We start from the raw sequence: 24,402 nt of genomic DNA on the forward strand, positions 1-24,402 counted from the left end.
AAGCATTAATGGGACTTTAGTTATACCACTGGTGACCACTATAAACAATGATGTCCAACATTTATAAAAAATATATACATTTTATTTAAAATCCTAGCATAACATTTTGAAGTGTATATAAAAATACTGTTCCAAATGGGCCTATTAAACATTGGTTTAACCACTTGCCGACCAGCTGCCGTCATTATACTGCAGCAGGTCGGCTCATTCCCGCAAACCGCCATAGGTGTACGTCGGCTCCTTTAACCTCTTCAAAACCGGCCACTGTATATAAACGTCCTGGACTTTGGGGGGGATATCTGAATAATGCCTGTAGCTACAGATAACATTCTTTTCATCCGGCGATTCTGTGCACGATAAGAACGATCATAGCGGCAGTTCCGCCGCTTGATCTTTCTGTTAGGCGACGGGAGGGGACGTCCCCCCCCCCTCCCGCCGCCATCCGGTGCTATTCCGGGCTCTCCCATGCCATCGGGTGCCCGGAGAAACGAATCTGCCGGATGAGGACGATAGAGATGACTGGTGACCAGATGGTCACCAGTCATCTCTATGACCGTTGGAGGATCCCGGAAATTAACGAAGCCGCGATCGCGACTGTCAGCATGAAATCTGTGAATTTTTTTTTCCCGATCTCATGCTTTCCAGCCTGGAGGAGAGATGTGAGGTCTTATTGACCCCGCTTCTCTCCATAAAGGGGACCTGTCACATAGATTCCTATTACAAGGGATGTTTACATTCCTTGTAATAGGAATAAAAGTGATCAAAAAAAAAAAAGTAAAAACAAGTGTAAAAATAAAAAAAATTAAGTAAAATAAAAAAAAATAATAATAAAAAAAAATTTTAAACGCCCCTGTCCCCGGTAGCTCGCGATCAGAAGTGAACGCACACGTAAGCCCCGCCCACATATGTAAACGCCGTCCAAACCACACATGTGAGATATTGCCGCATGCGGTAGAGCGTGTGCAACAATTCTAGAACTAGACCTCCTCTGTAATGCTAAACTGGTAACCTGTAAAAAAAATTTAAAGCGTCGCCTATGAAGATTTTTAAGTTATGAAGTTTGGCGCCATTCTATGATTGTGCGCAATTTTTAAGCATGACATGTTAGATATCTATTTACTCGGCGTAACATCATCTTTCACATTATACAAAAAAATTGGGCTAACTTTACTGTTTTGTTATTTTTTAATTCATGAAACCGTTTTTTAAAAAAAAAAAAAGGCGTTTGAAAAATGATTGCGCAAATACCGTGCGAGATAAAATGTTGCAATGAGCGCCATTTTATTCCCTAGGGTATCTGCTAAAAAAAATATATAATGTTTGGGGGTTCTGAGTAATTTTCTAGCAAAAAAATTATGATATTTACATGTAGGAGAGAAGTGCCAGAATAGGCCCGGTATTGAGGTGGTTAAAAGCCTTAGCAGGCATGCCCGCACCCCCACTGCACGGAGGGGGAGCCGATGCGTGTGGCCGGTGGCAGCAATGTCTGCTGGCCACCTGCAATTACTCCACAGAAAGACAGAACGGGGATGTGTCAATGTACACAGACTGTGATAATAAAAAAGAAACGAACTCCGCGCCAAACAAAGTGGAAAATGTCAAAAAGGTTATGTGGCTAGACCAGGCTGCTCCCCAACTTGAACATATAATGATCAGATTGTAGGTAGGTGAAATATGGGGGAGCTAATGGTTAAATGAAGTAAAATTGTAAAAATTATTGAATATGAAAAAGGAAAAATTGTACTAAAATTTCTCACACAAAATTAAAAAATAAAAATAAAAAATGAAAGCCACTGATAAATTACATGTGGCAACATTAAAAAATAATAAAACGTGACATTCAATATTTAGTGACAGTAACACAATCTCAATAGTGGACTATCTCAATAGAAAGTGACACACAAAGAAAAATGCTTATCCCAGATTGAGTTATTTGCTTGTTCACAAATAAAGATTCCTTCACCAAGAGAGAAAGAGAGTACACCTTGCGGTAGAAGGTAGATATCTGCTTTCCAGATACCAATGACTCCTTTACTTAAAAAGAGAGTCATTAGTGCTTGTGCAAGGTTGTGCCTGCTCACATAGGACGGATGGATGCTGGATAGTACTTAGGCAAAAAACCCTTCCAGCCCCGATAGTTCAGGCATGGGATATGTGAAAGACAATAATAGCTTCCATAGTGTAAAACCGTTTATTAAAAAGATAAATAACAGATAAAAAAGGCCAAATGGCCGCTTACATTTGTGGGTGCCTACCCGGCACTGGGGCTGCTCGCTTGTCTAGGTATGGTTGGGATTAAATTCCCGTCGCATCACCTCGAGGTGATGTTGCGTGGTGAGATTTTTTGATGTTGCCACATCTAATTTATCAGTGGCTTTCATTTTTTTTTTTTTTTTTTTTATTTTGTGTGAGAAATTTTAGTACAATTTTTTCCTTTTTCATATTCAATCATTTTTAAAATTTTACTTAATTTAACCATTAGCGCCCCCATATTTCACTTACCTACAATGTAAACAGACTGTCAGGGGAATAAAGAGAAATCTGCTGTTCCTAGTGATCAGGAACAGCGATCTCTCTCTACTCCCTGTCAGTCCCATCCCCCCACAGTTAGAAACACCTCCCTAGGGAACATATAACCCCTTGATCGCCACCTATTGTAAACCCCTTCCCCGCCAGTGTCATTTATACTATAATCAGTGCATTTGTATAGCTTTGATCGCTGTATAAATGTCACGGGTCCCAAAAAAGTGTCAAAAGTGTCCGATCTGTCCGCCGCAATCCCACTAAAAATCGCTGATCACCGCCATTACTAGTAAAAAAAAAAATTCTAATAAAAATACCATAAATCTATCCCTTATTTTGTAGATGCTATAACTTTTGCGCAAACCAATCAATATTTTTATTCTAAATTTTTTTTTTACCAAAAATATGTAGAAGAATACATATTTGCCTAAACCAATGAAGAAATGTGTTTTTTTACTTTTTTTTTTTTTGGATATTTATTATAGCAAAAAGTAAAAAATATTGTTTTTTTTTTTTCAAAATTGTCAGTCTTTTTTTGTTTATAGCACAAAAAATAAAAACCGCAGAGATGATCAAATACCACCAAATAAAAGCTCTATTTGTGGGAAAACAAGGACATCAATTTTGTTTGGGTACAGCATTGCACGGCTGCGCAATTGTCAGTTAAAGCGACACAGTTCCGTATAGCAAAAAATGGCAGGGTCATTTTTAATATAAGCTGACAAATGGACCTAATTTTTATGTATTTTGGTTCTTTTAGGCTTTAGGATCCAGTGACAGCTAGATCCAACAGGTTTGTTTGTAAACATAGCTTTTGTGATCACCATTATTGGCTCTCATGCTAATTGTATCATTTGGATCCTTGCTTTATTGGTCACCAAATCTCTTGAATCTCGGTCACCTCCCCAATCTACGGCACAGTCACTGTCACAGGTGTGCACTCCTAGCTCTAAAATGAGAACCGGGCACCATGCCCAAAAACATTCATCTACAAATCTACAGATTGTGTTTGGGAAAGGGTTAAATGAAACGTTTATGCCTTTGCTGACTTCCTTTTTGAGAGTGCTAATTGATTTGCTGTCTTTAGCTTCAATCCTTTTGGACTCCCTGATCTGGAACAAGAAGGAAGATTAGAAAATCAGAATGAGGTCACAACCCCTAATCTGCAGACTTGTTTCAGGTCAATGAATCAGACTGTACTGAATCCAATGGATCTGCATGACAGCCTAGAAACTAACTTTCTCTAGGGAGAGAACAGCAATGACAGGCTCCTTGCTCCCTCAATAAAAGCTTCCTCGATGCAGCACCCTGCCCTAGTCAGGCAAAATTTCGTTTTTGGCCCTGCTGTATTCAGTGGAGCAGCAATCTATTTTCTAGGTCTGGCTTTTGCCATGTACATATGACCGGACTTTCGACGGACTGAATAACGTCGGACTTTTGATGGACTTTCAACGGACTTCCGTCGATTGGACTTGTCTACACACAATCACACCAAAGTCCGACGGATTCGACTATGATGACGTATGACCGGACTAGAATAAGGAAGTTCATAGCCAGTAGCCAATAGCTGCCCTAGCGTCGGTTTTCGTCCATTGAACTAGCATACAGACGAACGGATTTTTCGACCGGACTCGAATCCATCGGAAAGATTTAAAACATGTTCTAAATCTAAACTCCGTCACATTTTCGATAGAAAAGTTCCGCTGCAGGTCCGATGAAGCCCACACATGGCGAATTGTCCGACGGATTTGTTCCGTCGGACAAGTTTGGTCGAAAAGTCCGGCCGTGTGTACACGGCATAAGTTTCCCTATGCTTGGTGGTTGATTGCTCCTGTCTGTCTCTGGAAGAAGATTCCAGAAAGAGAATAGGAAGGTCTGCAACTGAAGTTATGAATATTTATCTTACCTCAGCCAATCCCTGGCTTAGGGGGTGGCCAGAAAGTGGCTGGAGAGAAGATAAATGTTTGGGGAGCTTATTCAGCAGAGTAAGTCTCCTGGGGTTGCTGCCACTGGAAGGTAGCCAGGGTACCAAGAGCTGTTGTCAGAGCTCAGCCTGTGCTTGGCTGAGGGCCTGGAGGAATTTGGACTGAAAGATATTAGCTGAAGGGCATCACCTGTGGAAGCTGGGCTGGGGAAGGACCTCCTTTCTCACTGAATACTGCTGCATGGAAGCTAAGTGGATGACAGCTGTTCTTGGACCTTGTGAGTGGGACCTTTGCCTAAGACTCCAGGTGTGCATGTGCTTTGAGGGTTAAAAGCCAGAGGTTGCTGTAAGGACTGAGACTGCTCATAAAGAGTCTCAGATTAGCTGTCTATCTCCTCTACTTCCAGTAAAGGCTGCTGCTAGAGGATTTGTGATTGAGAGACTATTCTCTTGTATCTGATTTGCGGTTCTGAGTATCCTGCACCCTCATCCCTCTCTCCTGCTTAAAGTACTGCAATAAATCCACAAAAAGGCATCCCCTAGACCGAGCCTGTGTTTGTTGGTGTGCTTGGAATTGGTGTCTGGGTACCAAGGTAGCCATTAAACAGGTAAGGGAGACCTGGGCATTTTCCCAGTGCCCCCTTCGGAGGTGAGCACTACATCAATATAATTACTGGTGAATCTGTAATTTGTAAAACTGTAATACATTCAAAATGCAGTTCTACATACTGAACTAATGACCTCCAATTTTCCAGACATACAGTATATTCACAATCAGTTCAACTGGGAAATGGCTTTAGTAGGAGAGCCCTCTCTCTATCTCCCCCACCCCATCCAAAACCAGAGGTCAGATGGAGGTGGGGTCCACTCTCCAGGATGGAGTGTAGGCTTCTCTATTATGGTGACAACAAAAAACAGTAAGGTGTACTCAGGTTTATCTGGTGGCAAATTGGCACACTCCTGACATGGATTGCCCAATCTGGTGTGGATTCTAGTTCAATGAAAGCAAAACATAGCACAATTCTGGTACATCGGGTTTCTTCAATTTAACAATTAAATAATATAAGAACATACTCTACAGGTCCTTCCAAAGTCCTAATACATTAAGCTTCAACAGTTTGTATACTTTTCAAACTTCAGTAAAGTTCAACACATATCTTCCAGAGTTCTTTGGCCGTGTAGCTTACTCTTCCTCTCCCCAGAAGTACCACATACAAGGTCTTTTTGGGTAAAACGTGATGGAACTCTGCCCTGCACTTCCCTCTCCACGCTGACCTGTCATTGGTAAACCCAGAATGCTAAAAAGGAAGTTTTCTGCACCACTCAGTCCCTCTGCTTACACCTGTATTAACCAATAAAGTTGGCCTCTTCGAGTAGCTCAGGTGAGCTTAGAGGCACCAGCCTCACTGCTCCCCCTGCAGACTTCACCCTAGCACTCTCAGGTGAGTGGTGGGAGAGCTTTGTACTGTGCGAGGTAGGAGCTCTTTTACTGTGGAGGGATTCTCCTACTATGGCCACCATTGGCTCCAGCTGAAGTAAATCCCAGCCACTGAGCCAATTAGGAGAGAGATTGGTGGGGCTGAGTCACAGCTCTGTGTGTGAATGGACACACAGAGCCGCAGCTTAGAAGGGAGCATGCTTAGGTGTCTCCTTTGCGAGCTGCTTGCTGTGGGGGCACTCGGCAGGAGGGAGGGGCCATGAGAGGGAGGATCGGGGCTGCTCTGTGCAAAACCACTACACAGAGCAGGTAGCTATAACATGTTTTTTTGTTTTTTAAAGAGAGTTTAATATCTTAACTTTAAGATATTGTTGTTGATGTAGGTGATCTGGTTCCCAGGGAGATAGCTTCTACATCCCAGAGGATCTCCATTGTCCCCTGATCTTGTAGTGGAGCCTTTTTAAACCAGGGTGCGTTCTGGGTTCCTTAGGGGTGCCTTGGCAAAATGCCTAAAAATTGCCCACAAATTGTCAACAAGCCAATGAGTGGATCAATCCTGCCTTGTGCCTCCTGTGCCTGTGAATCAATGTTGTGCCTCCATGGCCACAGGTTTTTATTGTGCAGCATTAAAACCTTGGGCATCATCCGAGCCAGCTACTGGCTTAATGTCATTGATTGATAAGGACATTGCACCTGCACAGCATCTCTCACAATCTCACTCAGAAGGGACAGGGAGGGGGCAGGACGAGTGCCGTCAGATTACATACAGGAGAATCTCCTGTTTACTCGGCGGCCTCTGTAATAGAAAGTCCCGATAAATACGGTATATCCAAATAACATACCCAAGCTCATCCTTAAGGCCCGTACACACGATCTGACTTTTTGACAACAAACATGCAAATTAGCTGTTTTGGAGCAACATCCGACCGTGTGTACGCTCCATCGGACAAACTTTTTCTGTTTCCATCAGACTTTTGTTGGCTGTGCGAACGCACAAACTTTTCGGCAACAAAAGTCCGATAGAGAAAAGTCCAATCGTGTGTACACAAAACCATCGGACTTTTGTACAAACTACAGTACGCAGCTACGAGAATCTGGTTCTCGGCGACAGGGTACTGTACATCTCATGCTGGCTGCAATAGGAGAAACACATTTTCCTACTGCGGCGGGCGTGAGAGGGAATTCCCCTCTGGGGGAATACCAGGCCCTTCGGTCTGGTATGGAGTTTAAGGGGAACCCGCTAGGCCGAAAAAACAGCGTGGGGGCCCCCCAAAATCCATACCAGACCCTTATCCGAGCACGCAGCCCGGCCGGTCAGGAAAGGGGGTGGGGACGAGCAAGCGCTCCCCCCTCCTGAACCGTACCAGGCCGCATGCCCTCAACATGGAGGGTGGGTGCTTTGGGGGAGGGGGGCCCTGTGGGCCCCCCAAAGCACCTTGTCCCCATGCTGATGAGGACAAGGGCCTCTTCCCAACAACCCTGGCCGTTGGTTGTCGGGGTCTGCGGGCGAGGGGCTTATCAGAATCTGGGAGCCCCCTTTAATAAGGGGGCCCCCAGATCCCGGCCCCCCACCCTATGTGAATGAGTATGGGGTACATGGTACCCCTACCCATTCACCTAGGGAAAAAAAGTGTTAACAAAAAAACACACTAAACAGGTTTTTAAAGTAATTTATTAGGCAGCTCCGAGGTCTTCTTCTGACTTCGGGGGTCTTTTTCCGACTTTGGGGGTTGGGGGTTCTTCTTCGCTCTCTCTGGTGTCTTCTCCCGGTGTCCGGTTCATCTCCGCTCTCTCTGGCCTCTTCTCCCGGTGTTCGGTTCTTCTGCCGGCTCCTCCGCTATCTTCTGCTGCTCTTTTGCTAGCGGTGGCCCGGTCTTCTATGTTGTCTTCTTCCCTCTTCTTTTCTTCCGATGTTGACACGACTCTCTCTCTCACTGTAATGCTGTCTGAGCGCTCCGCAATGACTTATATAGGCGGTGACCCCACCCCCTTATGACGTCACAGTCCCGGGGTCGAACACCGGGGGAAGAGGCCAGAGAGCGGGAGAAGAACCGGACACGGAGAGAAGAGGCCGGAGAGAGCGGCAAAGTCGGAAGAAGACCCCCGAAGCCGGAAGAAGACCCCCGGAGCTGTCTAATAAATTACTATAAAAACCTGTTTAGTGTGTTTTTTTATTATTGACACTTTTTTCCCTAGGTGAATGGGTAGGGGTACGATGTACCCCATACTCATTCACATAGGGTGGGGGGCCGGGATCTGGGGGCCCCCTTATTAAAGGGGGCTCCCGGATTCCGTTAAGCCCCTGCCCGCAGACCCCGACAACCAACGGCCAGGGTTGTCGGGAAGAGGCCCTTGTCCTCATCAACATTGGGACAAGGTGCCTTGGGGGGGCCACAGGGCGCCCCCCTCCTCCAAAGCACCCACCCCCCATGTTGAGGGCATGCGGCCTGGTACAGTTCAGGGGGGGGCACTCGCTCGTCCCCACCCCCTTTCCTGACCGGCCAGGCTGCGTGCTCAGATAAGGGTCTGGTATGGATTTTGGGGGGGCCCCCCACACCGTTTTTTTGGCATAGGGGTTCCCCTTAAAATCCATACCAGACCTAAGGGCCTGGTATGCTCCTGGAGGAGAACCCATGCTGTTTTTTTATTTAAAATTTGGCGTGGAGTTCCCCCTCAAGATTCATACCAAACACAGTGCCTGGCATTGGCGGGGATCCAAGTCGAACCCCTGCACCAGTGTGAACCCGGCTCGCGAAGTGTCAATCTCGCCGATAAAAGCGGCGAGATTGACACAATATTAGACAATACAGAAGTTGACCAAAGGGTGGTGGTAAAGAGCTGAAAAACCATGTGATTTGGTGAAAGTTGGCTGAAAAAGTTCTGCCGTGTGTATACAATACAAACTTATGGCCAACGTCCTTTGTACAAAAATCCAAGGGAAAGTTTGTACAAAGTCCTATCGTGTGTATGAGGCTTAAGACTCTTTGTCACACACAGCCACAAAGGCAAGAGAATTCTTGTTGGGCAGTGTATTAGTTCATTTGCATTTAATTTTAATGGTTCAAAGAATGTCAGGCAAAATGGTCGGCATGTTCACTTCATCAAATCTGGCCCTCTTTGAAAAAAGTTTGGACACCCCTGATCTATGGTACTTATCATATTATCCATGTAATTTGTCTAATCCATCCACACGTATGAGCATAAGTTATTATTTATTGTGGAATTATTTATTCCACAATAAAGCTAAGTCTTTTAAAAATATGACTGTGTTTAAATGATCCTGTGACTTGTGTAGTCTGCTGGTAACAGATATCATTCCTGGAGAAGATATATTTGGATTTTCCTGAATACTATCTTACTATATTTTCCATTGTATATTTGTGAATGCTTACCTAGTTAAGCAGTTTCCAATTATGTATCATGAGTTAGTCCATAACCAATGATGTTTTTCAGAAATCTGTATGTAGTAAGATCCCAGGCCTCCTTTAGTCTAATGAGAACCTCCAGAGCCAAGAACTGCTGACATCCTTCCATATAGAGTGTGTTGTAAGGCATAGTGGGTGTAGTGCAAGGTAGGTTCATTGGTCGCCAGACACTTCTTGAACGCAAAGAGATTTTATTTCTCTTGAACAGAACTGTGGGAGAGAGGGTTTAGGGCCAGGACACCCTTAGGTAGTTGCAATGTTAATTGGTGGACTCCGAGACTTCTACAGGTAGACATCCATGCAGGGAAAGGCATCCAGCAAGACACCACATCTGCATGTGTAGGAATTCTGCCCCTATGGCAAAAGACTAATGCCCTGTACACACGAGCGGAATGTCCAACAGAAAAAGTCAGACGGAAGCTTTTCATCATCTATTCCGATCGTGTAGGCCTCATCTGACTTCTTTTTTCGAAAAATTCTGACAGACCTAGAAATGGAACATGTTCTAAATATTTCCGACGGAACCAATTCCTATCGAGAAAATCGATCGTCTGTATGCTGTTCCGATGGACCAAAAACGACGCATGCTGTGAAGCAAGTACGAGACGGAAATTATTGGCTACTGGCTATTGAACTTCCTTTTTCTAGACCCGTTGTAAGTGTTGTACGTCACTTTGGGTTGACCGTGTGTAGTCAAGACCTCTTGAATGGAATTCCGTCGGAGTTCCGTCAGAGAAACCTTCGGAGTTTATTCCGACGGCCAAACCAGTCGTGTGTACAGGGCATTAGAATAGTTTCTAACTCAATTTGTAACAAACTCCTTTACTTTCTCTACGATCACTTCTGGTAGGTTCTCAACCCACTAAGCTCCCAGTCTCTCTCACTAGACTTGCTGATTCACTGCCACCGAATCCCTTGAGCTCTTCCAATCTTCACTTAAGTATCCTCCTCAAGTGTCACCCCCGCTTCTCTGCTGGGTCCCTAGCTTGGCACTCCAGATACTTCTCAAGCTTCACCCCACTGGCCTGCTCGGTCCCAGGCTTGACACACAAGGCTACTCTGCAAGCATCACCTCCACTGGCTGGGTCCCTGGCTTGACACCTGCTGACGTTTCCTAATTCTTTACCATCTGCGGTTTGTGAGAATACTGCTCTGGAAATTGCTTTAGCTACTCACTGTGGTCCCTCACTGCTACTCACTGTGGTCCACTAAGGGACCAACAAGGTGGTTGGCCCCTTAGTGGCGACAGCTTCTCCTTTTACCTCTGACCGTGGCAGAACCATCACTTTTGGTTGGACTGCAAGCCGCAATCTCAACCCTGCGCTGCTCTCATGCTTCTTGATTGGCCCTCAGACAGCCTAGCAGCCAGATGTGCCCAGGATAGGCCCAAACTCCGGCCTAGCAGCCTGGGCAGTACAACACACGTCCACCCAGACAGCCATCCAGGTGGCACAAAACACTGATCACCTGACTCCACCCAAATTTATAGGTTCTCCCAGCAGACCAAGGGATTTAAGAAAACCCCTGCCAATTGGCTGAGATACCCCATATACTCCTAATCTGTCCTTGCTTTGCCCTTGTTCTGCCACCTAGTGGCAGAAGAGAGAAGTGCAGCAATTCTAGACTTAGGGTGAAATCAATTGATCTCTAACAATGAGCCAAGGTAACTACACCTGGCAGGTAAATTTAGGAGCAACCCTGCCTAAACATCAGGGTGCTACTGATGTGTTCTTTAGAGCGACAATGTGCCGTCTACGGGCTGTCATGAAAAATGTAGATTTTATTTTATTTTTTACCCTTTTTGGCCTGTCCAACAATGACTTTTATTTAACCCCATTAAACCCCTTAGGAAGTACCTGATTGAAGTGGCTGCATGGGGATCATGACTGCAGCTGCAGCCATGATCCTGGTACCAAAATTCCCAGCCAGTGATGTAGACGTGTAGAGGTAATTTGTGTGGCTCTACAGCCGCCCGATCATTTGTACATGATGTGCAAGGGGACCCCCTCCCACCACTGCCCACTGTGTGATCTGAGAGCCTGGTACTGCCTCCTCTTGGTTTAGTGGTTCACTGAGAGGGGAGGAAGGTACATCCGTAATTGCCTCCACCCTGTACTGTAAGAAACTGGAAGGATCTTGTCACGTCCAGTTCCAGTTTATTGATCACAAACCATTATCGGCTTGTAAACCATCTGATCAATCCAATCTTGGTTTGATCAGATGCTTTGAAGGGCAGGGGAGATATATGGAGTCTAGTAGGCCCCAGATCTCTCCATAAAAAGGACCTGCCATGGCCCATGCTATCACTATGGATGTTGTTCATCCCTTGTGATAGCAATAACGTTTATTAAATAAAAAATTAAAGGGACATTGTACAGAAAGTTTAAATAATAATAAATAAATAAATTATATAGTAAAAAAAAAAAATTACCATGCCCCTGACCCCCTGTGTTCATGCCTAATTGTGAATGCATATGTTAGTCCCACACGCATATGTAAATGGTGATTGCACCACACATGTGAGGTATCGGCGCAAACTTCAGATTGAGAGCAATAATTCTAGTGCCAGACCTTATGTGTAACTCGAAAATGATAAACTGTAAAGGCTTTTAACCACTTCAGCCCTGGAAAAATTTACCCCCTTCCTGACCAGAGCACTTTTTGCGATTCGGCACTGCGTCGCTTTAACTGACAATTGCGCGGTCGTGCGACGTGGCTCCCAAATAATATTGACGTCCTTTTTTTCCCACAAATAGAGCTTTTTTTTGGTGGTATTTGATCACCTCTGCAACAATTTTGTAAATTATTATTTTTTACTTTTTGCTATAATAAATATCCCCCAAAAATATCTAAAAAAAACATTTTTTTTCCTCAGTTTGGGCTGATACGTATTCTTCGACATATTTTTGGTAAAAAAAAATTGCAATAAGCGTTTATTGATTGGTTTGCGCAAAAGTTATAGCGTATGCAAAATAGGGGATAGTTTTATGGCATTTTTATTAATAATTTACTTTTACTAGTAATGGCGGCGATCAGTGATTTTTATCGTGACTGCGACATTATTGCGGACACATCGGACAATTTTGACACATTTTTGGGACCATTGGCATTAATACAGCGATCAATGCTATAAAATTGCATTGATTACTGTAAAAATGTCACTGGCAGTGAAGGGGTTAACCACTAGGGGGCGGGGAGGGGTTAAGTGTGTCCTGGGCAGTGATCGTAACTGTGGGGGGGATGGGCTAGCAGTGACATGACACTGATCGCTGCTCCCGATGACAGCTTACTCACGTCACCAACACGTACACTCACTTGTTGGTATAATTTACTTTTTTGATTGCACGTATTTCTTACATGATTATTTACAACGTATTTGTACCTCTGCTTTTTACACTATGTGACGTTTGATATTTATGGTATGCACCTGATTTTGTTTTACATCCATTTATAGTTTTTCTCACATTATTATCATAATATTATCACTATACACTCCCTACTAACACACACTTTATGAACAGCGCCACATTCCCCACTAGAGTTCTTCAATATTTCTTTTGGATTACACTTCGGTGGTTTTCCAATTTTTGGGGGGGCTGCAGTTCTCTTTTACATACCCTCCTAAGCGCGGAATATTTTAGTCTAGATCAGTGTCCTGTCACTAGGCAGAACGGGGAGATGCTGTTTACATCGGCAACTCCCCGTTCTTTAGCTCCGTGACACGATCGTGGGTATCCCAGCGGTGATCGAGTCCGCAGGTCCTGTGGGCACAGTCACGAAGCCCGCGGCAGGCGCGCGTGCACGGCGGGAGAGTCAAAGTAACGTACAGGTACGTTACTTTGCCCAGCCGTGCCATTCTGCCGAGGTATATGTGCTGACAGCGGTCGGCAAGTGGTTAAAGCATTACCTATGGAGATTTTTAGGTACCATAATTTGTCCCCATTCCACAAGTTTACGCAATTTTAAAACATGACATATTAGATATCTAGCTATTTGGCTTAACAACATCTTTTATATTTTACCAAAAATGGGTATTATATTGTGTTTGTGTGCAGTAAAATTCATTAAAGTGTATTAAAATTTCATTTTAAAAATGGCTGTGCAAATATTGTACGACATAAAATATTCCAACAACAATCGTTTTAATCTCTAGGGTCCTTGCTTTTAAAAAATATATCATATTTGGAGGTTTTAAATAATTTTCTAGCAAAAAAATGCTGACTTTTTACATGTGAGTGAGAAGTGTAAAAAAAAAAATGGCCTGGGGGTCTAGTGGTTAAATGTCTAATTTCTCCTCAACACATATAATCTTTGTTTTATAAATAGAAATGGATTAATGACTAAGGATTTCCAAAGTACTATGGGCTAACTGAAGAGACATCACACCAGTAAAAGCTTGCTTTGCAGCTTCCTTGTCTGACTGAAAACTGTAACTGAGCCGTCTCATTAGGGATAATTCAATTCTGTAATGTCTTATTATAAACAAGGGTCTGCTTTCAACATAATTAAAGGGGATACAATGCTTAATATCGGAGACTATAGCTTTATTAGCTGTCTTCAAAGAACACTGCATATTAATTAATAGAAACACTGTTGGATTGCTAAGGATTTAAAACCAACAATCACCCTCATTAGAAGACATATAATCTACTCATCTTTCCATTATACCATTTTTCTTACCTCATGTCTTCTCTCACCAAAAGCATCTGATACCTGCGACCCTCCACCATGCACCATTGTTCCTGTTTCTGAACCCAGTGTAGCACCCTCTACCTTAGGTAGGTAGGTGCTAGAGTAGTGTTTGTGTTTTTACTGCCAGTGCAGGTAAATTTAGGCAGGTCTAGCTCACAGCTAGTTTGTTTTTGATCCGGGGGCAGTGGAGTGGTTTAGTGTAGCAGCAGGTGACTGACATGTTCCTCAGCTCTCTGGCGCCTCCTCTGTTTCCAGTGAGAAGGTTCTGGAAAAGAGGCAGGGCAGAGTGCTGGAGTGACATGGGGTGTATTTGGGAGCCCTGACCAATCCCCAACTAGGATTGGCAGGTGGCAGGCCTCCTGTATATACCAATGGTCAGTCTGTTGTGGGAGGAGTTGTTGGGTGGAAGAACTGAACGATGGCGTGTTAGGATGTGGTGTCCCTTTAGGGACCCCCTTTCTGGGGGGGGTGACCATGGGCCTGGAGCCTGGGAGCTGGGAGGGAGCCTCTCTTTACACGATCATTGAGAGGTGTCCTGGAACAGGATCAGGAAGAAGACAATTGGGAACATTGCCGGGAAAGTCATTCAGGAGGGATCCATGCCGGGGTCGGTGAGTGAGAAACACAGTGGGAAGCTCTGGGAGAGACATGCCAGGATTGCATGTGGAGCCAGAGGGAAAGACTGTGGTGTTGTTGAAGTCAAGTCGCCGCAGCCAGGAGGGTTGGCAGGATTTGCATCGGACGTGCTGGGAGCAGTAGTCCACCTAGTATCAGTTAGCACAATTATCTTTTTCATCTAAAATGGTTGCTACCACAGAGGGGACTGCAGACCCACATCTGCAAATGGCTACTAGGAAAATGTTAGGACTTATTCAGAGTGAGGCCTAGCCATGTGCTAACGGTGACAGGAATCTAGAATTGGACAGTGAAAGAAAGCAAGTGATCTCAAGGAGTGTGCTGGAGGAGATGTGCAGCAGAAGAGACTGTCAGCTTGGATTCAATCACCTTTATTTCAACTAGAAGTATTCATCATTTGGGCATCCCATGTCCCTTTTCCCCATCCAAATTTAATCCCCTAATAAAAACAACAAAAACAAGCAAGAGACTGTTCACTGACTGGAGAAGTGTGCCTAAAATGGATGTCTGACCAAGCAGGGTGATGTGTGGATGTTGAAACGGGCAGCGACCCCACGGGGGGCACCGCTACACCTACTGTACATCACTGCTGAGTCCTGTAGTGTAGCACTGATTTACCTAACTCTCAATTTCCCTTATATCAGGCAGATTCGCAGATACCCAGTTATCTGCAAAATTTGCTACATCCCATAGTCTGACCGATTAGTTCCCCTTCAAATGATAAAGAAAAGCCCGGAGCAAAGCAAATGAAATGACATAGGCGGAGCGCTTACATGACTGGGGAAATAGGGTAATAGTATCAGGAGAAGGAGTGTATCAGGTTGGTGCTGGGGGGAGGGGTTGGAGAGGAGATAAAAGGGAGGCCCCTCCCTATGAGTCATCACAGTTTTGGGAAAAGTTCAGCAGAAGCATGTCAGAGGTGGAGCAGCTCTTGGCCCAGCTCAGGGAGGAAGCAGCGTTTCAGGGTCTCCTGTTGGATGCAGGACACTTTGGGGCTTATTCTAACACGAACAGCAGCAGGTGACATTACAGGGGGGGGTAGGGCAATCGGGCGTGTAGGCCCAGGCCGCTGGAGCGATTTTCTCACCGGACTGTCACTCTAGGCCACAGCGTCAGTCGGGGGGTACCCTGTCAGGGACTCCCGACGGGACCCCCGGCCTAGTGGGCAGCAGCGCGGGATGGGGGGAGTCCTGTGCGGTCTCCCCTCCAGCACAGGAGGTAACCAGGAGGACAGTCTGGGGGCTCCGGGGCGGCATTTCGGCCTACTAGGCGGTGGAAACAGGAGGGCACGGGCCCCGCCCCTAGCGCTACGTCAGTCGGCCTGAGGCCTACCATTGAGGAAGAAAGCAAAAGGGGTTCCCGGGCTTTCTTATGCACCGCCAAGGGACCTTAGGAGGAGCAGTGGGGGACAGCCGGGGAGGACTTCCAGGCAAGCGGAGGCCAGCAGGACTGAGGCCCCACACACTGGTCCTGGTAAGGCCGTCCAGAAGCCGGTGAGCGGGTACGCAATGCGGGGGGGTTCGGAGGTCAGCGGAACCATCGGCAGATGGTGCTGTTATGCCTGGCGGGCTCTCATCAGAAGAGGAAGAGGGTCTGGACAGAGGTCGGCAGGAGAACTGGGAGTCGGAAGAAGAGGCTGCTCCCCCCTCCAGCAGTGCAGTGCAACGTCGTTGGAAAGCAGATGGTCGGCTGATGGGGCAACTCCTGTGCAGCCCAGTAAGTCACCTTTACACTTATATCATGAGGGATTGTCTGTTAGCATAGGGCAAGAGGGCAGGACAGATGGGTCCGGCGGGAAGGACGGCAGTGGCTGAGGCAGCTGGGGGGGCTGCGGGGTTACTGGGTTTTCTTGATGGGACATAGGAATTGATGCAAAAGTTGGGGCATGCGGATAGAGCCCCCGCTGGGCCGGTGTCAGCCTGGGTCCCACCAGCAAGAGTAGTCGGCCAAGCCATCTTGCTGGGGGGTGCGGTAGCTCCGGTAGTTCTGGCCTTGACAACATGCCCGTCACAGGTAACACAGGTGGGGTTACGCAGGGGACGACCAAGGTGGTGGTGGCGGGGGAAGCTGCGGGCAGACAGGAAGTCATCAGACTAGCTGGTTCTGCAAAATGCGAGGTCTATGTTTACTATGAGGGGCCATTGGGTGCACACTTGAAGCCTGAAGTATGAGAAAAGATGTGGTAGGGTGAGTATGTGGAGATTTTTTCCCTGCTGCAGTTAGCAAAAATTTAACCTGGATAGGGTTAAACCGGATCATTCAAAGGAGGACGGAGAGAAGAGGGGATACCGGTTGATCCCGACGACATTTGCCAACTGGCTGCAGGAGTTTTACCATCAGTGCAAGGGTGAGTGGGGAAAAAGAACCCCGAATACTGTTCGGCACTCTTTTGTTACTAGGATTTGATAGGGGAGGCGGATAGAGCTTACGGGGGCACGGAGTGGCTGAGGTATGTTGAGCATTTTCGTCAGTGGAGAGTTATCTGGCCGGCGTTGAGATGGGACCATAAGGACATCAGCCTGTGACTGTGCTTGAGGACGGCTGCGTGGGCTCCGCACCAGTTAATTTTCAGGGGAGGCCGGTGGACTTTCGGCTCAGGGACAGGCGGCCGGCAACAAAAAAGGGGTATGCTGGCAGTACAATGCTAGGACCTGCACGTTCAGAGGGATGTGCCAGTACAAGCACTAGTGTTCAGGGGTAGATGGTCTCATCAGTCGTCCAGAGGTTGCAAGCAAGGAATAGGTTGTGCTGGAGAGGCTGGACACAAGAGGGAGGACCACAGTGATGGTGAAAAGGATGTGGCCGTTTTCTCGGTAGGTATCCGGATTGGAAAGTGGCTCAGTTGCGGGATTCAGGTTTCACAGCTGGCGTTAGGATTCCATGTATTTTAGAGGTGATTCCACGGTGTCTTGCACTTTGTGATCGGCCATGCGACAGCCAGATGTAGTTTCTGAGGAACTTAGTAGGGAAGTCGCATGGAGGGCCCCTTTCCGTCTGCACTGTTTCGCTGATTTGGTAGTTTCCTCTTTGGAGTAGTGCCAAAGTAGGAGCCCAACAAATTTAGGTTGATTCACCACTTTCTTTTCCAAAAGGGGGTCGGTTAATGATGCCATTGACCAGGAGACATGTTCGGTGAGTAGTATATCGTTCGCTGCTGCGGTGGGTTGGGTGCGTCATTACGGCAAGGGGGCATTGATGGCGAAGGTGGAGGTGGAATCAGTTTTTCGGCTACCCCCAGTTCACCCGGATAGCTTCCGGTTGCTGGGGGTGTCATTGGAATGAGTAATTTTGCGTCGTCCAATGCCCACCGATGTGTTGCTATGTATTCCTGTGCACTATTTGAGCAATTTAGCTCAGTTGTGGGAGGGGTGGTAAGGGATGTGTCGGGCGGGAATTCGATCATCCATTACCTGGACGATTTCATTTGCATGGTACCAGCTTCTTCCAGAATCTGCGCGGGGCTCCTGGCTACGTGGGAACACAGAGCGGACCGGTTTGGAATTCCGGTGGCACCTGAGAAGACGGGGGAGCCTAGCACGGTCATCACGTTCCTGGGCGTTGTCTTGGACTCTGGTGCAATGGAACGCAGGTTGTCGGTAGATAAGCTGGCGAATTTAAAAGGGGATATTGCAGGTGTGATTGGTTTAAGCGTGGTCATCACGTTCCTGGGCGTTGTCTTGGACTCGGGTGCAATGGAACGCAGGTTGTCGGTAGATAAGCTGGCGAATTTAAAAGGGGAAATTGCAGGTGTGATTAGTTTACGCAAAGTCAGCTGCGAGTACTGCAATCGTTCGGGGGTAAGCGGAATTTGGCATGTCACATTCGGCCAATGGGGGCGGGTTTTTCTATCATTGGTTTTTGGCAAGTACAGCCGGGATCAGGTCTCCCACGAGCGTTGTGCACTTGGTTAAAGCGCACAGGGAGAACTTGAGGGTATGGCATGCCTTTTTTTGTTTGGGAATCCTTTCACGGACAGGCTCTATGGATTTTAGGGCCCGTTAGCAATTTTGACATGGGAATTATTACAGATACTGTTGGCTCTACGGGTTTTGGGGTTTTTTATTCCAGGGTCAGTGGAGTGCTGGATCATGGCCGTGGTCATGGCTTGAAGCGGGAGTTAAGAAGAATTTAGTGTTGCTGGAATTGTTTCCGGTGGGGCTGGCGGTGAAATTGTGGGGTGCTTCGTTCAGGGATCTGAAGGGGATGGAAGGAAGGGCTGGCGTTCGTTCAAAAGGCGGGTGAAGGGTCAGCTGGCCTGGCAGTTCGTTTACTGGTGTTGTATTTCAGGTGAGGCATAGGGAAGAGGGGGTGTCCACTCCTGCTGTGAATATGAAGTTAGCTGGTTTAGCTTTCCTATTCAAATTGCAAGGTCAACCTGATTTCACACAAGATTTTGGGGTGAGACGGGCGATTAAGAGTTACCGGCGATCGGTGGCCCGCAGGGATGCCAGGAGACCAGTAACCTTTGTCATGATGCGGGGTATGGTAGCATATTTGGGGGAGTGTGTTGATCTGAATACCAGGCCATCTTGTTCAAGGTGGCCCTTTTTGTTAGCGTTCTTTGGGGTGTTTCGGATAGAGGAGTTGGTCAGTCCTTAAAAAGGTTCATGGGGGAATTGGGGGTCACGAGTTTATATGTGGAGATGATGGGTTGGCTTTATTTTTGCGTAGATCGAAGACCGATCAAATGGGTAAAAGGGAGGTCAGTACAGGTGCTCCAGTGCCAGGATCACTGCTGTGCCTCATGTAGATGGATCTACTGTATCGCGCTTTCATATTGTTGATGATTTTTGTAAGAAAATGTTTACGGGCATTGGGGTGGGTAGAGAAGGAGTTTTCCTCTCATTCATTTTGGATAGGGGCTGCTACGGAGGCAGCCAGAAGTGGACTGGATGTGGATTCGGTAAAAGCGTATTGGGTGGTGGGAATCAAGGATGTCCCAGACAGCAGTTCGGCCTCAACTTGTGGTTGGGTTGTGAAGTATTAGGGTGGGGAGGAGTTTGATGTTAGGCCCTGCGTGGTATGGAATACTATTTGGTCATGGTGTTGGGTTTGCTCTCTTATAATTTCAGAATCGGTGGCAGGAATGGTCTGGATAATGGTTCAATCCTAGGTGTTCTGGGGGGCCAGGAGGGGTGAGGTTGGGTAAGAAGGCAGGCATATGGGTTTTTATAGACGGTAGGCTGTATTTGTGGTTGGGAGTCCCTGGGATGTTATGGGGTAGGATTGTTACTGAAGTGTATCGGTATGCAAAAAAGGGACAGGCTGCCCGACGTTTTTGCACGTGGGCGGCAACGGTTTGGGGGTTAGGTCCATGTTGGACATTACGCGGGACATCAAATTCGATGTGCGGCGGTTATTGAGGGACTTTCCTGGCATGGTCATTGTTTTGGTTGGACATGGTGGCTCGTACAACATGGCGGATGGCCAGGTTGGTGGAAAGGGTTAGTAGGGCCAGGAGAAAGATTAATAGGGATGTGAGCAAGTTCATGGTTAGGCATGGGGGATTGGCTATTAGGCACGTGGAATTGGAGTTTGAGAAATGGAGATACCTGAGGGCAGATGGGGTGTATTTGCATGAGGTGGGTATTGACATGTGGGTGTTCGGATTACAAGAGGGTATTTAGAGAGCACTTCGGGTGTGGAGGGGCACCCATAGGTAAGGTGTTTCCTTTGGGTGCTGTGGCGGGTGTTGGTCTTTGCAGGGGAAGGAAGATATTTCAGAAGGAAGAGTTCAGGAACTATCGTTGCTATGGGTCCTGATGGTGGTTTCCAGCTAATGGAGATTAGCTGGAAAGTGTTAATGGGGGCACTGCGGTTAGTGGTTGTCTCTGAGCCAGCATGTCGGCTTGAGGCCTATTAATACACTTGGAGAGGTACCGCAGTGCAGTATTGTTTTTCCACAGATGGTTATGAAGTTCCTGCAAAGACCAACGCTAGGAGATTGATGGGTTGATTAACAGATGTTTCAATGTTTTATGTTAATTTGAATATATATATTTGTTTAAATAAATTAGGCTGCTACGGCCTTGTTAACTCCAACCTTGGTGTGGTCTCAATTAATAAGGTAAGGTTAAGAGGTTGGGGTATATAAGTGGTGGTAGAGTTACCTCTGTTATACAACAGTCAAGAAAAGCCCGGAGCAAAGCAAATGAAATGACATAGGCGGAGGGCTTACATGACTGGGGAAACAGGGTAATAGTATCAGGAGAGGGAGTGTATCAGGTTGGTGCTGGGGGGAGGGGTTGGAGAGGAGATAAAAGGGAGGCCCCTCCCTATGAGTCATCACAGTTTTGGGAAAAGTTCCCGCCCACCCTCCCTTTGGCTTCATTGTTTTTGGCTGTTTTGTATTTCTTGCTTTTCATTTCGGACAGGTTCGTTGAATCCTGCAATGTCGTGGCAGTGGCGGGTGTTGGTCTTTGCAGGGGAAGGAAGATATTTCAGAAGGAAGAGTTCAGGAACTATCGTTGCTATGGGTCCTGATGGTGGTTTCCAGCTAATGGAGATTAGCTGGAAAGTGTTAATGGGGGCACTGCGGTTAGTGGTTGTCTCTGAGCCAGCATGTCGGCTTGAGGCCTATTAATACACTTGGAGAGGTACCGCAGTGCAGTATTGTTTTTCCACAGATGGTTATGAAGTTCCTGCAAAGACCAACGCTAGGAGATTGATGGGTTGATTAACAGATGTTTCAATGTTTTATGTTAATTTGAATATATATATTTGTTTAAATAAATTAGGCTGCTACGGCCTTGTTAACTCCAACCTTGGTGTGGTCTCAATTAATAAGGTAAGGTTAAGAGGTTGGGGTATATAAGTGGTGGTAGAGTTACCTCTGTTATACAACAGTCAAGGACTCATTTAAGTTCTTAGATGGCAGGCAAATGTACTAATTGCTTATATTTTTCTATTCCAAAACATGTTCATTTCTCTACTTTATCATTAAAATGGAGGTTAGAGCCTTCTAATGTATGTTTTTTCTTCTCTACAGAACCCGTTCCTACCCCATCTATAAAAATTGCAGAAAAGAAGACCGATGACTGGTGCAACGCAACCCTGTATTGTTCTGCCCCAAAAAACAAATCATCGTTGTCATATACCTGGAATTACAAAATGTATAGAAACTCTACCTACCAACAGTATAATAGTTCTGGAGACACAATCGAGATAACATTGCAGAAAGGCTCCTGGGATATGGAGTTCATGTGTATAGTACAGAACCCTGCTGACCGGAAGAATGTCTCTGTGCAGAACATCTGTTTGTATAATGATAGAAGACAAGAGAATGCTCCAAACGGTAGGAGACAAATCAGGATTTTAAAGAACACCGGTCATTTATTAATATAATAGTTGAAGTAGAAGCCATGGGTAGGATCCACAGTGATTGTAATCAGAAGTCTGGGTAGGTACGCACGCAGGGCCGTCTTACTGAGTGGGCACCCCTGGGCACTGATCAGGGGCCCCAGGTTCACCTGGGACCCCATCAGAGCCAGACAAATAGAAGTAGCAGTGGAGCAAGTGAGTCGGGCTTAGCGGGCACAGGCAGTCCGGTGGGCAGGGCCACCATCAGGGGGGTACAGCTCATACATTAGTAAGGGCCCGAGCGAGCGTCTAGAAGGGCCCGGCTGTCTGGCGGGGATGGGGGGAGGCAAGGGCGGGTGCAGGAGAGCTCAGTGGCTGCGCTGGCTTTTGGAATGTGTGTGAGTGTCATTGAGTTGACATCGGGCTCTTTGCTGCCCCCTCTGGTAAATTCCTGCATGTGCACCCCTCGTGTGTCCTGGACAAGAGATGGGAGTGGGACAAGTAACACCACCTAACAAGTAAGGGCTGTTCTACAAGTAAGGGGGGGGGGGTGTGTCTGTGTACATGTGTGTCTGTGTACATGTGTACATGTGTGTGCCTGTGTACATATGTGTGTCTGTGTACATGTGTGTGTGTCTGTGTACATGTGTGTGTGTGCCTGTGTACATATGTGTGTGTGCGTCTGTGTACGTGTGTGTGTCTGCGTACATGTGTGTGTGTCTGTGTACATGTGTGTGTGTGCCTGTGTACATATGTGTGTGTGCGTCTGTGTACATGTGTGTGTCTGTGTACATGTGTGTGACTGTGTCTGTGTACATGTATGTGTGTGTGTGCCTGTGTACATGTGTGTGTGCCTGTGTACATGTGTGTGTGCCTGTGTACATGTGTGTGTGTGCCTGTGTACATATGTGTGTGTGTGTGTACGTGTGTGTGTCTGTGTACATGTGTGTTACTGTGTCTGTGTACATGTATGTGTGTGTCTGTGTACATGTGTATGTGTGTCTGTGTACATGTGTGTGTGTGTCATATATACACATGTGAGGGGGGCTGAGAGCATACAGGTGTAAGGAAGGCTGCAAGCGTACAGGTGTAAGAGGGGTCTGAGAGTGTACAGGTTTGAGGGGGGCTGAGAGCATACAGTTGTGTGGGGGGCTGAGAGCATACAGGTGTGAGGGGGCTGTGAGCGTACAGGTGTGAGGGGGCTGAGAGCATACAGGTGTGAGGGGGCTGTGAGCGTACAGGTATGAGGAGGCTGCGAGCATACAGGTGTGAGGGGGCTGAGAGCATACAGGTGTGAGGGGGGCTGCGAGCATACAGGTGTGAAGGTGGGATGTGAGCGTGCAGTTGTGAAGGGGGGCTCCAAGCGTACAGGTGTGAGGGGGGCTCCAAGTGTACAGGTGTGTGTGGGGCTGACAGCGTACAGGTGTGAGGGGGGCTGAGAGCGTACAGGTGTGAGGGGGGCTGAGAGCGTACAGGTGTGAGGGGGGCTGCGAGCGTACAGGTGTGAGGGGGCTGAGAGTGTACAGGTGTGAGGGAGGGCCTGTGAGCGTACAGGTGTGGGGGGCCTGCGAGTGTTCAGGTGTGGGGGGGCTGCGAGCATACAGGTGTGAGGGGAGCCTGCGAGCGTACAGGTGTAAGGGAGGGGCTGCGAGCGTACAGGTGTGGGGGGCCTGCGAGTGTTCAGGTGTCGGGGGGCTGCGAGCATACAGGTGTGAGGGGAGCCTGCGAGCGTACAGGTGTGAGGGAGGGGCTGCGAGCGTACAGGTGTGAGGGGGCCTGCGAGCGTACAAGTGTGAGAGTACAGCTCTCTCAGGGATTTTTTATACCAAAGACATGTAGCAGAATACATTTTGGCCTACATTTATGAAGACATGTTTTACATTTTTGTAATTTGATATGTTTCATAGCAGAAAGTAGAAAATATTGTACTTTAATTCTTAGGAATAGGTGTGTAAATTGGGCAGGCTTGTAGGGGCCCCATAGCATTACTTTTTCCAGGGGCCCATGATGCTATTAAGATGGCCCTGGTCTCACGTTGTTTCCTTCTAGCGAGATTTCTGGTGTGGTGTAGTTCTCACTTTCTACTACTAGATGTTTGTCCCTGTTCCTAGTTCGTTAATTGAAATTATGTTTAGGAGAATTACTGTTCTTCTGTTTTGTTCTGTCTGCCAGGGAGAAGTCAGGCATGGCACCCGTGTGTCCTCTGTTGTGAACTCTGGGAGCCATTGTGGGAGAGCCTGTGATTGATTGGTTCTCTGTGATTTGGTCAACCATTGGAACAGAAAGGTCCTATATAGCCCCTGCATGTGTATTCTCACTTGAATGTTTGTGAACTTTGTGTATTTCTTCCAGATCTGTGCAGTAATCCAATGTGAAACTTTTCCTCCATGAATGAGCTTCTAATAATAAAGACTGGTCACTGCTGCTCTCTCTGCTAGCTCATGGTGACTGGTCTTGTGTCTGCC

At 46.8% G+C, this 24,402-nt stretch overlaps 1 protein-coding gene across 2 annotated transcripts in view; it reads left to right on the forward strand.

Moving 5' to 3' along the window:
• Positions 1-24,402, forward strand: part of LOC141117017 (SLAM family member 9-like) — a 169,483-nt gene that overhangs the window by 54,967 nt on the left and 90,114 nt on the right. For both annotated transcript variants that reach the window (XR_012237082.1, XM_073609587.1), the window contains exon 4: positions 21,627-21,932. Coding sequence is in view for 1 of the 2 variants with exons in the window: in XM_073609587.1 (XP_073465688.1) it covers positions 21,627-21,932 (306 nt within the window). In the remaining variant the exon portion in view is untranslated. The remainder of the gene's footprint in view (positions 1-21,626; positions 21,933-24,402) is intronic.

The sequence above is a fragment of the Aquarana catesbeiana genome, linkage group LG13 (assembly GCF_042186555.1).
Source record: "Aquarana catesbeiana isolate 2022-GZ linkage group LG13, ASM4218655v1, whole genome shotgun sequence".
Lineage (NCBI taxonomy): Eukaryota > Metazoa > Chordata > Amphibia > Anura > Ranidae > Aquarana > Aquarana catesbeiana.